At 49.1% G+C, this 15,011-nt stretch overlaps 1 protein-coding gene across 7 annotated transcripts in view; it reads left to right on the forward strand.

Annotated features, from left to right (window-relative positions):
* The window catches only part of Dync2i1 (dynein 2 intermediate chain 1), a 58,284-nt gene that overhangs the window by 14,499 nt on the left and 28,774 nt on the right, over nucleotides 1–15,011 (forward strand). For all 7 annotated transcript variants that reach the window (XM_015502363.2, XM_048785471.1, XM_048785472.1 and 4 more), the window contains 4 exons: nucleotides 3,989–4,044; nucleotides 5,294–5,348; nucleotides 11,258–11,335; nucleotides 12,076–12,292. In XM_015502363.2, the coding sequence (XP_015357849.1) occupies nucleotides 3,989–4,044; nucleotides 5,294–5,348; nucleotides 11,258–11,335; nucleotides 12,076–12,292 (406 nt within the window). The remainder of the gene's footprint in view (nucleotides 1–3,988; nucleotides 4,045–5,293; nucleotides 5,349–11,257; nucleotides 11,336–12,075; nucleotides 12,293–15,011) is intronic.

Consider the following 15,011-nt stretch of genomic DNA (forward strand, 5'->3'; position numbering starts at 1 on the left):
AAAAAAAAAAAAAAAAAAAAAAAAAAAAAAAAAAATCCCTAAAAAACGACAAAAAAAAAACTAGATCCAGATGTTTCCGATGACTGACAAACTTCCTTTTTTAGACTGTAGTAGAGTTGCTGCTGTGTGACCGGCCTTGTTCTAGGCACTGAGATTACAGCTGTGAACCGTAATGTGGTGGTGAGGGTTGCACCCAGTGCTTCTCTTCTCTAATTAGAGAACCTGTGGGATGAGCACATGTGCAGTCTGACATCAGGGGTGGTACTGAGCATTTATAATCAGTGTTTTTCTTTGTGCAGACTTGCAGGTACTCAGAAGATGCTTTTCAACCTTGTTTCTGTTAGAGTAGTATTTCGTGTCCTAGGGGCATTCTGAGTAACTATACCTGGATAACAGATATAAATCAGAACTGTTCCCAAGAGTGTGTTCTCCTTGGTCACTGCTCTCTTCCCCTCGATGGCGGTGTTTTTCAGTGCTGGGAACTGAACCCAAGGCATGTGCGGTATCACGGAGCTTCATACATGCCATCCCTTTTTTTCTGAAATGTTTATTTTGAGACAGGGTTCTCTAATTTGCCCAAACTGGCCTTGAACTTGTGATTCTCCTGCAAGGACTCCCAACTAGTAGGGATTACAGGCGTGCCCCACCACACCTCGCCCTGTATAATTTTTTGTCCATTATTTTAATTAAATCATGTGTCTTTTATCATAAACATTATACAGTTATCAATTAGAGATGCGGTGTGGTTAAGCTGATGAATGTGACAAGTGTTTTCCTAAAGTCCTAAAGTCATTAGCCTCTTCTGGGACCCTATCTGCTGTGCTTTTATTCTTTTGAAGGTCAGATCATGCTCCTTTCTGCTCTTGGTAGTAGCGGCTTTGACCATCCGTTGTAAGTTTCTGTTTCTAGTCCAGAACTACAGAGCCCTAGTCCTGAGGGACCAGGTGGCAAGGCCACAGGAGTTGGACAGTGAATTGCTGAGCCCTGTCCAGCTCTGCCTGTGAGGCCACCAGGGTCAGCAGTGTGGTCCTCCTCTGGGTGTCATAGAAGTGGAGGTAGTGGAGGTTGAAGCACCTGCCATCACTGGCCTTGGGACCTCTCACCTGGCCCCAGGTGCAGTACTGGCTGGCAATAGTCCAGGTCAGGACCCTCTAGCACTGCTCCTGTCTGTCCACCCCCAGGCTTAATTGTTCTAATCCAGTTGGTCAGTTTCCTCCTCTTCCTCCTGCTGTCTGCCCAGTTGCAGGTCTCGCCGTGTTCCTATTGAGCTCTACACATCGCATTCTTTTCCCTGCCTCTGTTCCGTAGACTATGACAGACTGTTCTGTTAAATGTGTAATTATATTATCATTAAATTTTTTTAATATTTATTTTTTAGTTGTAACTAGACACAATATCTTTATTTTATGTGTTGCTGAGGATCGAACCCAGGCCCTCGTACATGCTAGGTGAAGGCTCTACCTCTGAGCCACAGCCTCAGCCCCTATATTATTATTAATTTTAGAAATATTTTTAAATACAGAAAAGCATAAAAAAATACGAATTACCCTGTTTGGTGTGTGAGCCCCTAACCGCCTGTTCCTGAGCATGGATGGGCTGCAGTCACGCGGCTCCTTTCTCTTTGTTGTGGGAAATACTTAATACAGGAATATAGGTTTTTTCATATTTTTTATTGGCGCGTTATAGTTGTCCCTAGTGGTGGGATTTGTCATTATGTGTTTGTTTATTTCTCCACACAATATAAAAATATAATTGGCCAGTATCCTTCCCAGAATTCCCTCTTCCCTCTCCTCCTGCCACCCCCTGGCCTGCAGATCTCCCTTTGATTATTCATGAGATTCCTCTTCTTTTCCTTTTTCCTCTCTAGCTTCCACATATGAGAGAAGACATATGACCCGCGACCTTCTAAGTTTGGCTTATTTTGCTTAATGTGATGTTCCCATCCGTTTTCCTGCAGATGACATGATTTAGTTTTCTTATGGCTGAGTCAAACTCCACTGTGTGTATACTCCACATTTTCCTTATCCATCTGTTGATGGACACCTCGGCTGGTTCCGTGGTTTGGCTTTTGTGAATTGTGCTGCCATAAACATTGGTATGCATGTGTCACTGGAGTATGACTTTAATTCTTTAGGCTAAACACCAGGGAATGGGTCGAGGTGGGTCAGATGGTGCTCCCATGCCTGGTCTTTTGAAGAACCTCCACACTGATTTCCATGTGGCCGTACTAATTTACAATCCCACAACAGTGGAAAAGTGATCCCTTTCCCCCACTTCCTCTTCCCATTTATTGTCTAATGTGGGGTGCCGTCTACGACCCGTGCAGACAGCTAACTAAAGTCACCTGAGGAAAATTCCCAAGGCATCAGAATAAAACACAGACACCCAGTTTACCTTTAAATCAAGCTCCAGGTGGGCTCCTCTGCCCTCGGCCTCAAGCTCCCCAAATGGGAGAGTGAGGAATCACACGAGAGGCTGGCGAGAGAGAAAGCCGAGCACGTTCTGAGTGGACTTTTATTAGGGGACTCTAAATTCTTAGAAATTTCCATCCAATGAAGGTGAAGCGGGGCAGGGTCACAAGGACAGGTGAGGTAATTGGATCCTTGGGGATAGGGGAAGGCACACCCATGCACAGAGACACAGTGGCTCAACCCTAAAGATTGGGGCTATCATCTGGTTACCTAGGCAACCAGATCACAGAGTGACCCAGGAAGCCACAGCAATGAGAAGAGGAGAGGAACGCAGTCACGTGCTAGTTTGGCCTCCCACAATGGGGGTAGTTAGTGATCATCTAAAGGGGCTGCAGTGTAGCTCAGTGTTGGAGCACTTGTCTGGCACACAGGAGACCCTGGGTCCAATCCCCAGCATTGCAAACACAACAAAACCAAGAAGGGAACAGCCTGTGGTCCCAGGTACCGGGGAGCCTGAGGCAGTAGGATCCCAACTTCAAGTTCAACCTAGGCAACTTAATGAAACTCTTTCTCAAAATTAAAAAAAAAAAAAAAAAATGTAAAGTACTGGAGATGTAGAGCACGCCTGGGTTGAGTCATCAGTACTGCAAAATAAAAACCCAAACCCAAACCGTCTGATGTTCCGTATGTGGTCAGAAGCTCATCTGTTCAACAAGGAGCCTAACACTGAATCCTAAGATCATGAACATACTTGCTATTATGAATTATTCTGTGATGAGCAAGTTGAAATCTCACTACAGTCTTTGGTTGCTTTCCAGTTTAAGCGTAAGTGCTGCTGAAGCAAGCACTCTGTGCCTATTCTCTGAGAGTTTTCTTAGAGGTCCAAGCAAGCCTGGTATTGTTGACTCTTTTGAAGCGTTTGTACGGGTTGCCTGTGCTTCCCAAGGACCATTCCCAGGGCTCTTGCCTTCCTTCACTCCAGGGGCGCCCTTCCCCCAGCTGCCTCCTCCTGCATGTTGCGCTTCAGACGAGGCTCTTTCCAAATATCCACTGTGTATATTGATTTATAATCTTAGAGTTTCAGTTTTATTTCAAAATATTCATTTAATTCGAGAGAAGGTTGCTTAAATTTTCGTGTGTGCTGTGCTGGGGATTGAACTGAGGACCTTGTGCAGGCTAGGCAGATGCTCTACCACTGGGCCACACCCCTTCCCTTCACAGTTTCATTCTGTGGGTAGTGGATCTGTGGAATAGGCATAGTCTGTTTGCCTCAGAATTCACAGTTTTAAGTAGTCTGAGGAACTTGTCAGATTAATTGGTACATACTATGTTACTTATGTGAAATGGATGGCCTTCTCACTTTCACTTACTGAGCTGACGTATAATCACCTTGTCCAATACACTGTCTTAAAATTTGCCTGCATTAGTTTTCTAATTTACTCAAAATAGCTAGTAAATAGTCATTTTGAAATAAGTTCCAAGGAGGGTTTGAGTGTGTGCTGGTGTTATGGGGGTGGTCACACGCCACGCACGGTGACGTGGCTCTTAATGGGTGTGCACTCTTCCTCTCTTGACAGAATGGTGAACCCAGAAGCCGAGGAACAAGTCTGAGAAGAGATGGGACTGGCCACCAGTAAGGAGATGTATATTGACTGTCAAGTGAGAAGCAGTTCTCATGGAATGCTTTAAAATGAGTTTTTCTTATTAGATTTAATTACACCTGGTAAATTGGAAAAAATTATAGTTAAACTTTACTTTCTCTAGATTTAACCCCTCCAAATCATATTTTAGGCATACTAAGGGAACCTGGACATAACTCGCTATAGTCATATTTTGATTTTTTAAGTATTTACTCATATAAATTTTTTTCTTTATTCTTTTTTCTGTTTTTTTAGTGTTGGGGATGGAACTGAGGAGTGCTTTACCACTGAACTGTACCCTCAGTCCTTTTTTTTTTTTAAAAAAATTTAGTTGTCAATGGATCTTTTATTTATATGTGGTGCTGGGGATCGAACTTAGGGCCTCACATATGCCAGGCAAACGCTCTACCACTGAGCCACTGCTCCAGCCCCCCTCCGTCTTTTTGTATTTTTTGTTTTGAGGCAAGTCTTGCTAAGTTGCCCATCCTGGCATGAAACTTTGCAGTCCTCCTGCCTCAGCCTCCCAAGTCTCTGGGATTACTGGCATGCACCACCACACCCAGCTGCTCAAGTCTGGTGTTGAGTTGGTGTGAATCTGCATGGTAAAAACTAAGAATCAGTTTAAAATCTGATTCATTTTAGGCCCTGGCTAACATTATAAAATATCATTAAAAGTTAGGCCAGGTGTGGTGGTGCTTGCCTGTAATCCCAGCAGCCTGGGAGGCTGAGGCAGGAGGACTGCAAGTTCAAAGCCAGCCTCAGTAAGTTAGTGAGGCCCAAAGCAACTTAGCAACACCTTGTCTCAAAATAAACATAAAAAGGAAAGGGCTGGTGATCTGACTCAGTGGGTAAGTACCCCTGGGTTCAATCCCCATCCCCCCTCCCCCCCCCCAAAAGTAAAATCTTTTATTATAAACATTTAATGTGGAAATATAAATATTGTTATATTACACATAAAATAATTTTCAGGACTGACTGAAAATTATAGAAAGTTTCAAGATTTGTAAAGGATATAAATTTGCATCCACAAGTTTGTTAAAATGCGGAGATTCTGCATCTGCTGAGGTGTTTTCTAGCTGGAGCTGCTGCTGACATAGTGAAATGTGAGAGGATGGGAGCGTGCATGGTGCCCGCCCACAGCTCTTCCCGGTGGTGACTGGGGCCTTCTCTGGGACGCAGCGGCTTCAGGGTCTGGGTGCCCTCCTCTCACAGCCTGTTTGATGGGTTGCGCTTTCTTTCCAGGCATTTGGAGAGTGCAGCGAGGAGCAGTGGAAGGGAGAGGGATTCGCGGGGGAAGGTAAGACCCTCAGCACCACCGGGGTGTGCGCACAGTCAGCTGCTGTCCACGTGTGGTTCCCCCAGAATGCAAGAAGCAACAGCCCACGAGTGTGAGGGGAACCGTTCCCAGGAGAGGCTGTGGGAGCAGCTGTTTGGCTGCTGTGACTAAAGGACCGAGCAGCCCAGCTGTAAAGGAGGAAGAGTTTATCTGGGGCTCACGTTTCAGAGGTGTCAGTCCGTGGACAGCCGGCTCTGTTCCTCAGAACTCGAGGTGAGGCAGGCCAACCTGGTGGAGAGTGTGGCAGAGGGAGAGTCTCCACTGTGCAGATTCACTGTAGACCGCCAAGCCACTCCTCCCAGTCCCCGCTTCAGTCACCACCCAGGAAATCCCACCAGTGATGGGGTTAAGGCTCTCACAACCCAGTGGTTTCTCCTGTGAACCTTCTTGCGACGTCTCACGTGAGCTTTTGTCTCAGGCCCGTTCTGCCAGACCTGAGCGTGGCGCTTACTTGTGCCTGTCAGGCGTGGTGGGCCGGCCGCAAGGAAGGGAAGGCCCGAGGTGAGGGGTCAGGCAGTCCCATCCTGAAGCATGGTTGCTCACCGTGCCCTTTGTCGGGTCTCACCGTTCCTCTGGACAGCAGAGCAGGGATGCATGACATTTAACGGGAAATGTGCACTTTCCCCTGCTGGCATCCGCGGTCCTGGTGAGGCCATCTTGCTTGTGCAATGAGAGACGGTGGCTGGGTTGTGTCCACACTCGGGCACCAGAGCCTCGCTCATCTTGGGAGCAGGGAGGCCTGCACGGCCCCCTGCAGGAGGAGGGAGTGCGAGCCTTCGGAGCACTGTGCTGCAGGAGACTGCCGGAGAGCGGAGGGCGGCGGACCTCAGCAGAGCATCGCCCTTGCGTGGTCCAGGCACCGTGCGTGGTGAGGCTCCGACGAGGGGCTGATAATTCTCAGAAATAGAGGTGAAGCCGGGCAGAGGGGGATGTGTGGGGAGATAGCCAGTGCCTCACTAGAGGGTCCTTCTTGCTGCCCAGGAGGGTGTAAGCCACCAGAGAAGGTCAGTCAGAAACAATTAGTGAAGAACAAAAGACACAGAGTCAGACTTATAACTGTGAAGCAGAGCGCCTGATAGACCCACTCCACACAGGAGCTGGAGCTGGACATTAAGAAATGGCTCCCATGGTCTATTTAAGGGGGTACCTCAAAGGCAGGGGTGCCTTTCAGGGCTGGAGTCTGGCTTCCTGATGTCTTGCAGTCACCAGGTTGATTGGCATCTTAGCAGGTCACCCCCGTCTCTGAGAGGCAGTGCGACTACAGCAGGTCACCCATCTCCGGTAGTCTGTGGGACCAGGCAGAGCTGAGTAGAGATTCACAGGTATTTGGGTGATCTCACCCTGTGGGATGCCACGGGAAGTCCCCAAACACCAGACGTTCTGATTCCAAGGCTGCAGTCCCAGTGAAGTCCACGCAGCCCACAGATAGCTCTCGACAGGATGCTGGTGCCTCGTACAGGGGAAGGGTGGATGCAGGGGGCTCCAGGCCCTGCCTAGAGCTCTGGGAGGTGAGGTGGAAGGAGGCTGGGCCCAGGGACACCTGGATGGTGGCACACGCGTCATTGTCTTGTCCCCAGCGTGGTTGAGGCTCTGCAGGAAGCGAGGGGTCTGACCCAGACCCCACCTCTCCCTCGGGCCCTTGGACACAGTGGGCTTGGGCCCAGAGGAGAGGGTGGTGCCCCAGCTCTGGTCCCACACTCCTGTCAGTCAGCAGGTGCAGGCGGAGGTGACAGGTGTAGTGTGAGTGTGGTGTGCCCAGAGGACCGTGTCTGTCTGTTGTGAGATCTAATGTTTTTAGAGCAACTTGAAGTTTACAGAAAAATTGAAAGGAAGGTACAGAGAGTTCCCTTGTATTCCTGCCCCCATGCAAGCATAGCCTCCGTCACTGTGGCATCCCCTACTAGAAGGGTACCTCTGTCGCACCAATGAGCCTGTGCTGACAGGTCACGGTCACTCGAGTCTGTGGTGTACACTGGGGCTCAGTCTTGGTGCAGTGAAATAGGGGTCAGAGGGCTGGGGCTGGACCTCAGTGGTAGAGCACTTGCCTTACACCACATAAAAATACAGATATTATGCCCATCTACAACTAAAAAATATTTTTAAAAAAATTTAAAAAAGAAATAGGGGTCAAACGCACGACAACGTGTCCTTAGGAAGGCCCTGCTGTGGCACACACGCTCCCCACCTTTTGTGTCCGGCTGAAGAGAACGTCCATCTTGATGAAGTGGCTACTCCTCTCTCCACCCATAATTGCCACCGTCACCCAGTTTGCAGAGGCGGTTCGACTGTCTATTGGGAACCACGGGACTGTGGGACTGCGACCCAGATCTCTGTCTTCCATTTACCTGTCTGCTCCATGTCCTGATGTCCTGCAAGGCCCAGAGCATGGGGGGACAGTGCCCTCCTGCTGGCCACCTCTCCTTTGGCCTGTTCCCCAGCTTTTAAAAATGTAAAGTCCCATATTGAGATGTTAACCACAGAACACTAGGCAGTCGGGTTGGAAATAAGGATCTGTCTTCAAAATGTCCCCGACCGCTCTATGGCGGTAATGATCTTTGTATATGTAGAGTCAGTTTGCCTGTATCTACAGAATATCTATGGCTTCTCATTCTTCTGGGTATATGCGATGTAGAGTCCACCAAGTCGTGCAGTTATGTATGTACATAGAGTAATGATGTCTGACTCCATCTGTTATCCTCCGGTCCTCGAACCCCTCCTCTCCCCAACTCCCCACGACCTAATCTAAGGTAACTAGTCTTCCCTAGTGCTCTGCCCTCTGTGAATCAGCATCTGCATATCCGAGAAAACATTCGGCCTTTGGCTTTTGGGGATTGGCTTGTTTCACTTGGAATGATATTTTCCAGCTCCATCCATTTACCAGCAAATGCCATCATTTCATTCTTCTTTGTGGCTGAGTAATATTCCGTTGTGTGTGTGTGTGTGTGTGTATCACATTTTTTTAATCCACTCATCTGTTGAAGGACACTACGTGGTTGCATAGTTTAGATATTGTACATTGAGCTGCTATGAACATTAATGTGGCTGCTGATTTTAATTCCTTTGGGTATATGCCAAGGAGTGGGATAACTGAGTCAAATGGTGGTTCCGTTCCAAGTTTTCTGAGGTGTCTCCATAGCACTTCCATAATAGTTGCACCAATTTTCCCACCACCTTGCTGGGATTTTGAATCTCACTGATTCTGTATGTGAAGTTGGAAGAACTGACATCTTGACAATATTGAGTCGTCGTCGTCGTCACCTTTTTTTTTTTTTTTTTTTTTGTACTGGGGATTAAACCCAGGGGCTCTCTACCGGAGAGCTACATCCCCAAACCCTTAAAATGCCTTTGCGTTTGGGACAAGGTCTGACTAAACTGCCCAGGCAGCTCACGTTGGTCGTCCCCTCGCCTCGGCCTCCCACTCCTGGTGGCACAGGCTGCCCTGCTGCAGCCTGACCAGACTGGCGCTGTCACCGAGAACGAAGCTGGCTTCTTCTCAGTGGTGTCCCTTCTTCCTGTGCTTGTGCTGTGGAGTCGGGGTCAGGAGAAGCGTGTCTTGTTCCTGACTCTGAGGGGACCAGGGTTCCTCACCATGGTGAGTGACGTCAGCTGCAGATGTTCTTCACCCAGTCCAGCCCTAGTTTGCTGAGAATTCTGTCAGGAATGGTGCTGGGGCTTGTCGGGTGCTTTTTCTGCATCTGTTGGGACATCATACATTTTTTTCCCTTTTAATCTGTTGATGGAATGGAATGTATTGATCTTTGAATGTTGATCCAGACAAGTCCTGGCCAGTCGTGGAGTGGGAGTCTTTATACGTGATCTGGTTACACTTGGCACGGTTCTGTTGAGGATTTTGGCTCTGTCATACTGGGGTTGGTGTTGGTGCTAACGTGTGTCTGGTTTGGTGTTACTGTAGGGTGGCCTCCGTGAATGAGCATGGCCGGTCCTCTGGAAGAGGTTGGGGGGGTCATAGCATGTCTTTGTTGACGCAGGCCAGAGATCCTGTGGCCTCTAGCCCTAGCTGGGCCTGGTGCTCTGTGTTCCAGGAGGCCTCTGGCTGCTGAGTCAGTTTCCTTCATGGACCTGGGCTTATTCAGGTCATCTCTTTCTTCTGGTGTGAGTTTGGCGGCCTGTGTCCTTCAAGAGATCAGTCCGTTTACCTACGTTATCGTGCTGTGGCCTAAATTGTTCATAGAGTTGGTTGGTCATCCTTTAGTTATTTTAAAATTTTTTTTGGTGGTACAGAGGATTGAACTCCAGGCTTCACATACGCTAGGCACTAAGTACTCTTCCACTGAGCTACGTCCTCGGCTGTTTAAAAACATTTTTTTTTTTTTTTTTGAGACAGCATCTTACTATATTGCCCAGACTGGCCCTAAACTTGTGATCATCCTGCCTCAACTTCCCAAGTTGCTGGAATCACAGTTGTATACCGTGGTGCCTGGCTCTTGGTCATCCTTTTGATGCCCATGGGAGCTGTAGTTATATCCTTTCTTTTGTTTGATTTTGGTCCTCTCTTTTCCCCTCATTATCTTGGCTAGAAGCTTATCAATTTATCGATACTTAAAACAAACAAACAGACAGCATCTGGTTCCAAGAAATTCCTCATCAGTCTCTTAGTCTTAGGGGCATAAATGGAGGGTCTCTCTGTGGATAACTAGCGATCTCCTGGCGATTGCTGCGTGGCATCTTGCTGGGTGGCATGGTGACAGGCCACACTTGGATGGGTAGGTGGCATGAGGGAGCCCTTGGCCAGCTCTGTGAGCTCCAGGCTGCACCTGCCTGTCCTCTGAGAGTTCTGCCCGTCCCTGCACTCGCAGTCCCGGCCACCAGCTTGGGGCCTCCCTCGCTCCTGTAAGTTTGCTTTCTCTGTTGTCTGCACGTTGGTTGATGGCAAGGGAACATCTCTCGCTCCCCAGGGTCCCCATAGAGCCCTGTGGTTTCTAGTCCTACCTCCAGGCCCCGGAGGGCTCCCTCAGGCTCCCTGCCACCTCCGGTTGCACTTGTGGCTCCTCTGACCTGCTGCTGTAGGCGTGAGATGTCGAGAGCCTCAGCTGTTAGGCGGTGGGGCTGCTCTGACGTGAACATGGATGTGGTGTGGTCAGCTTTCCTAGCAGGGTGCCCCTGAACTCCATGCAATCTAGAGGGGACGCTTGAGGACAGTGCGTGCCCTGTCGCAGGTGAGAAGTAGGGCCAGCCCGAGAGAGATGCTGGGTCTCATAGTCAGGCAGGGTTAGGCCTACTCCTCTGTCTGTTCCTCACAGTGCAGGTGCGATTAGCACCGCTTAGTAGGGATGCATTTGGACACAGATAGCTGCACACTGAGGGTGTTTGCATAATCCATTTTTCCTCATTAGAATTAGACGTGTCCGGGAAATGCTGTGTTTCCTAAGTTACACTTACACTAGCCATTTTCTTTTTTGGGTCATACCTATAAATGAACAAGTGCATATCTTTCTTTCTTCCTCTTGAAATTTCTCTTTGGGTAGATCTTTTTTTGAATTTGTTTTTAAATGGTGTATAAAACATAAAAATTGTTCATGTTAGTGGGGTATAGATAGTATTCATCATGTGTGTACAGTGCATACTTTTTAGATCAGGTTAAACCTACCTGTCTCAAACATTTATCATTTTCTTTTGGTGAAAACTTTAAAAATTCTTTTCTCTAGCTTTGTGAAATGTACAGTATGTTATTGTTATAGGTATATGCATTATAAGCATTCAGAGTCAGGTGCTGCTAGTCTTATAAATACGTACATATCTAAGTTGGCAACATCAAAGGCATCTCAGGAAGCGTGTATTTTCCACCTGTTCGCAATGTTCACGTTTGTGATTGAATGTTTTTGTTTCATGTTTAATTTTTTCATGTCTAGGAAATTGAAAGGGAAGACATGGATTTAGCAAATGCTGAGGCTGATGAATATACAGTTGGTTTTGAAGATGATTTTGAAGTAAGTATAAAAGTTAAAATTTCTCTCAGCTTATGATTTGTTCTGAAAAATCACCTTCTGTGTAATAATTTCACATCCTTTCTGTCTTCTTACTACTCTTAGATGTCCGTGTCTGATAAAGTCTGACTTGGGTCGAGCTGTTCCCCATAAAAAGCTTGTCAACGCTTCTCCAGTGCTTGACAAAATGATGGGACTGAAGGGCTTTAAAGTCAGTCCACCCTTCAGTGCACTGTGACCAGACGTTTGTATGTGACTGTCCCTGTACACTCACTTTCCCATTCTCGGGACAAATTCCTAAACACACAAGGGCCAGTTATCTTCCCTTACATTGACAATGAATATTAAAAAAAAAAAAAATCATAAAAGCGATTACATTTGCAACAGCATCAGAAAGAATGAAACACTTGGGAATAAACTCACCCAAGAAGCTGTAGGACTCGCAAATTGAAAACTACCACAGCTTGTTAAGGCATGTTAAGGACCTCGCTCCGGGGACCTGGGTGTGTGGGGGGAACGTCCAGGTGGCAGGGGTGTGGCCCACTGCTGAGCAGTTCGTCTTCGGGACAAGTGCAGTAGTACGGACAGATTGATGATCTAATGATGTCAGCATTAGTGAACTATGAAGTCTTTCTTAGCTGTGATGAGGACTCTGCCTGTCTTAGACTGTCACGCTTTGTTCTGTGTGAGTGTTACTTAACTCTGTTGTCTTAAGGGTCCCAAACCGTTGTCCGTGTTTGTAGGACTATGAAGATGACTTTGAGGTTTGTGATGGAGATGATGATAGCAGCAACGAGCCTGAGTCAACAGAAAAACCGGAAGAACTTCCTTTAGCCCAAAAAAGGGAGATACAAGAAATTCAGAAAGCCATCTACGCAGAAAACGAGAGGCTCGGGGAGCTGTCCTCAGAGCTGCTGCGGAAGCAGGGGCTGGCGGAGGGCCCCGGGGACCCCCGCGCAGGTGTGTGAACGGTGGCACTGCGGGGCCGCTCTCAGCCGCTGGCCAACCTTCAGGCCCTCCTTCCAGCGGTGGGCAGACACCCGGCACTGCAGTCCCAGCACGGTTGTGCCCTGGCTCTTGGTGCTTGGGGCCGCTCAGGCATGAACCTCATGTGGCGAGGGTCTTTCTGTGAGAGGCTGTAGGCCCCATGGTGCTGGTGCTAGGCAGGGCTGGCTGTGGTGGGTCAGCTGTCCAGCAGCAGTGTGGCCTGCCCTCCGGCCTCCTGCTGGTCTGCCTGCAGTGCTCTCCCCTTCCTGGGGACGTCCTCCTCTGTTCCTGCAGGGGAAATCAGGGCTGTCACAGGAGGCCAGCATCAGAGCGCCACGAAGGCCAGGTGCGGCTCAGGGGAGGCAGTGGGAAGCTGGCTTCTGACCAGGGGTTTCCTTTATGAAATCAGGACTGTTTACCCTGGGCTCGTGGCCTTTGGATGTGGCAAGTTATGAGAACAGGAGAGGGTCTCACTGTGTCGCCCAGGCTGGCCTAGAATGTGACACCCTCCCACCTCTGCCTCGTAGGAGCTGGGATGGCAGGCGCACCTCACTGGCTCCCCACAGAGCTCAGCACTCATCCTGCAGCTGCAGATCCTGGCTGCCACTTGCAGTCACATGACTCTGGGTGTCACCTAACCTCTCTGTGCCTCGGTTTCCTGAAGGGTATCTGTAGTGAGGCCTTCTTTAAGGTCAGGCGGCCCACACGGGCACATGCTGGAGAGCACGAGCGCCCCACCAGCGCCGCGGAGTGTCAGTGCCGTGGGGCCTGGTGCTGGCTCTCTGTCATGGTATACCCAGCTGTCAAAGTGGCCTGGTCTTGTGTGGATACCCTGCTGCACCCTGCGGCTAGTGTGGCTGTGAACCTCAGGTGACTTTTTGCTGTGCACTCGGGTTCATTGTGGTGCTTGGGAGCTCACACATCGGCAGGAGGTAACCCAGCTCCTCGGTCTCTGCATTGGGGTGTCTTCATTCTGTGATGTACACTTGTCTGCCACTTTCCTCATTTTCAGGACTGGTGGCCTCTCTCAGGCGTGCATGGGCTTTGCCCTTGGCACACCACCTTCCCCAAACCCACTGCCCTCACGGCCGTCCTATGCGGCGGGCGTTGTGGCAGGGAGAGAACAGAGATGCAGTGTGGCACTTGTCGTCAGGAAGCTTGTTGTGACAGTGCTAGGACTGGCTCTGTGGTCTTCTGAGCCCGAGGTGTGGCATCCTCTGAGCCACACCCTCTGTCTCACAGGCAGCAAGGAAAATGAGAGAATGTGTGGTAAAGGACACTGAGAGTTTTGGAAACTAAGACAGCAAGACGTTCATTCTGTTCTCGATGAATGCCAACACATATCCAAGGGGAATAAAAGACTGATGAAGATACGTTTGCCTGAACATGTGAACACGAGCGTGGGATGGCTGCACACAGGAGACCACGGGAACCCTTGAGGGAAGAGGCAGCTCCCATCAGGAAGGTGGTGGCTGGAGCTGGTCCTGCTGCGGACCTTTTCGCTCAGCCAGTCATTGGTCAGTCTGATCAATCTTTGGAAACTTTTGAAAGTCTTGTAGGCTCATACCCACATTCTTCTTTGATTTGCACTTGTTTTTAATTTATTTCCCATTTCCTTTAGTAGAGAGCAAGAGTCCCCCTCATTTGAGGGGGATGCCTTTTGAGACCCCCATGGGTGCCTGAAGTCACCCCATATGTAGTGCTTTCCCCCTATACATACAGACCGGTGATGAAGTTTGGTTTGCACATTAGGCACAGTAAGCGGTTAGCAGCATGAACAGTAACAGAACAACCGTTACCATACCCCGTGATAGAAGTTAAGTGGACATGTCTCTCAAAATACTGTCCTGTACTCACCCTAATCTCATGATTAGCTGAAGTGAGTGACGTTCCTTGACACAGCCCTGGGCCACATTGGTGTCAGGAGCCTCGTCTGCTTTGGGTGACGGCAGATCCTTGAGCCCTGATGATGCCGATGGCTGGGGAGCTCCACGGTTGACAGTTCTTTTTGCTGAACCCTTTGGAGAGCGCTGTAGTGGGAAGTGGTGGCCTCTTTCCTTTTAACTCACTGAGCCATAGCTGTGGGGGTTGGTGACCACTTGAGTGCTGCGTTGCGTGGGAGGACATAGTTCACACTCTCGTCCTTGAGTGTCCTGCCGTGTAAAGCACTTTAGTGAGTTTGGGTGACGTCCATGCTGCTGGTTCTGCTCCGTTTCTTCCTCCTCTTCCTCTGTCCTTCCACGTCACTGCACGGTGGCAAATGCTTCTCCATCTCCTTGTCTTGCTGCATGAACAATCCTCCTGACTTCGCAGCCGTTCCCAGGAAGCCTTTTAAAACATCCTCCACTTCACTCCCTAAGCTCTTCCAGCGGAGTCTTCCAGCTCTGCCCCACGTCCAGAGTAGGGTCTGCATCACTTGCCAGTCAGAGGTGGTCCCACAGCAGGCACCGGGACGGGTGACGTCCTGGTCAAGGGACTGGAGCAGGTGGTGTCTGAGGTGAAATAGAGCCTTGACCTTGTCATTTTCACAGCAAACAGATTCAGGATGACCAGGTGCACTGCCTGTCATTGATAAGGCTTTAAATTCCAACCCTTCCTGTCCGAGTAAAAGGGCAGCAGCGTCTTCCTTGGCAGGCAGTCTCGCCCGCAGTTTCCATGCTTTCAGTCCAAACCTGTCCCTGAATCATCCCTC

Source organism: Marmota marmota, unplaced genomic scaffold (assembly GCF_001458135.2).
Source record: "Marmota marmota marmota unplaced genomic scaffold, marMar, whole genome shotgun sequence".
Classification (NCBI taxonomy): Eukaryota; Metazoa; Chordata; class Mammalia; order Rodentia; family Sciuridae; genus Marmota; species Marmota marmota.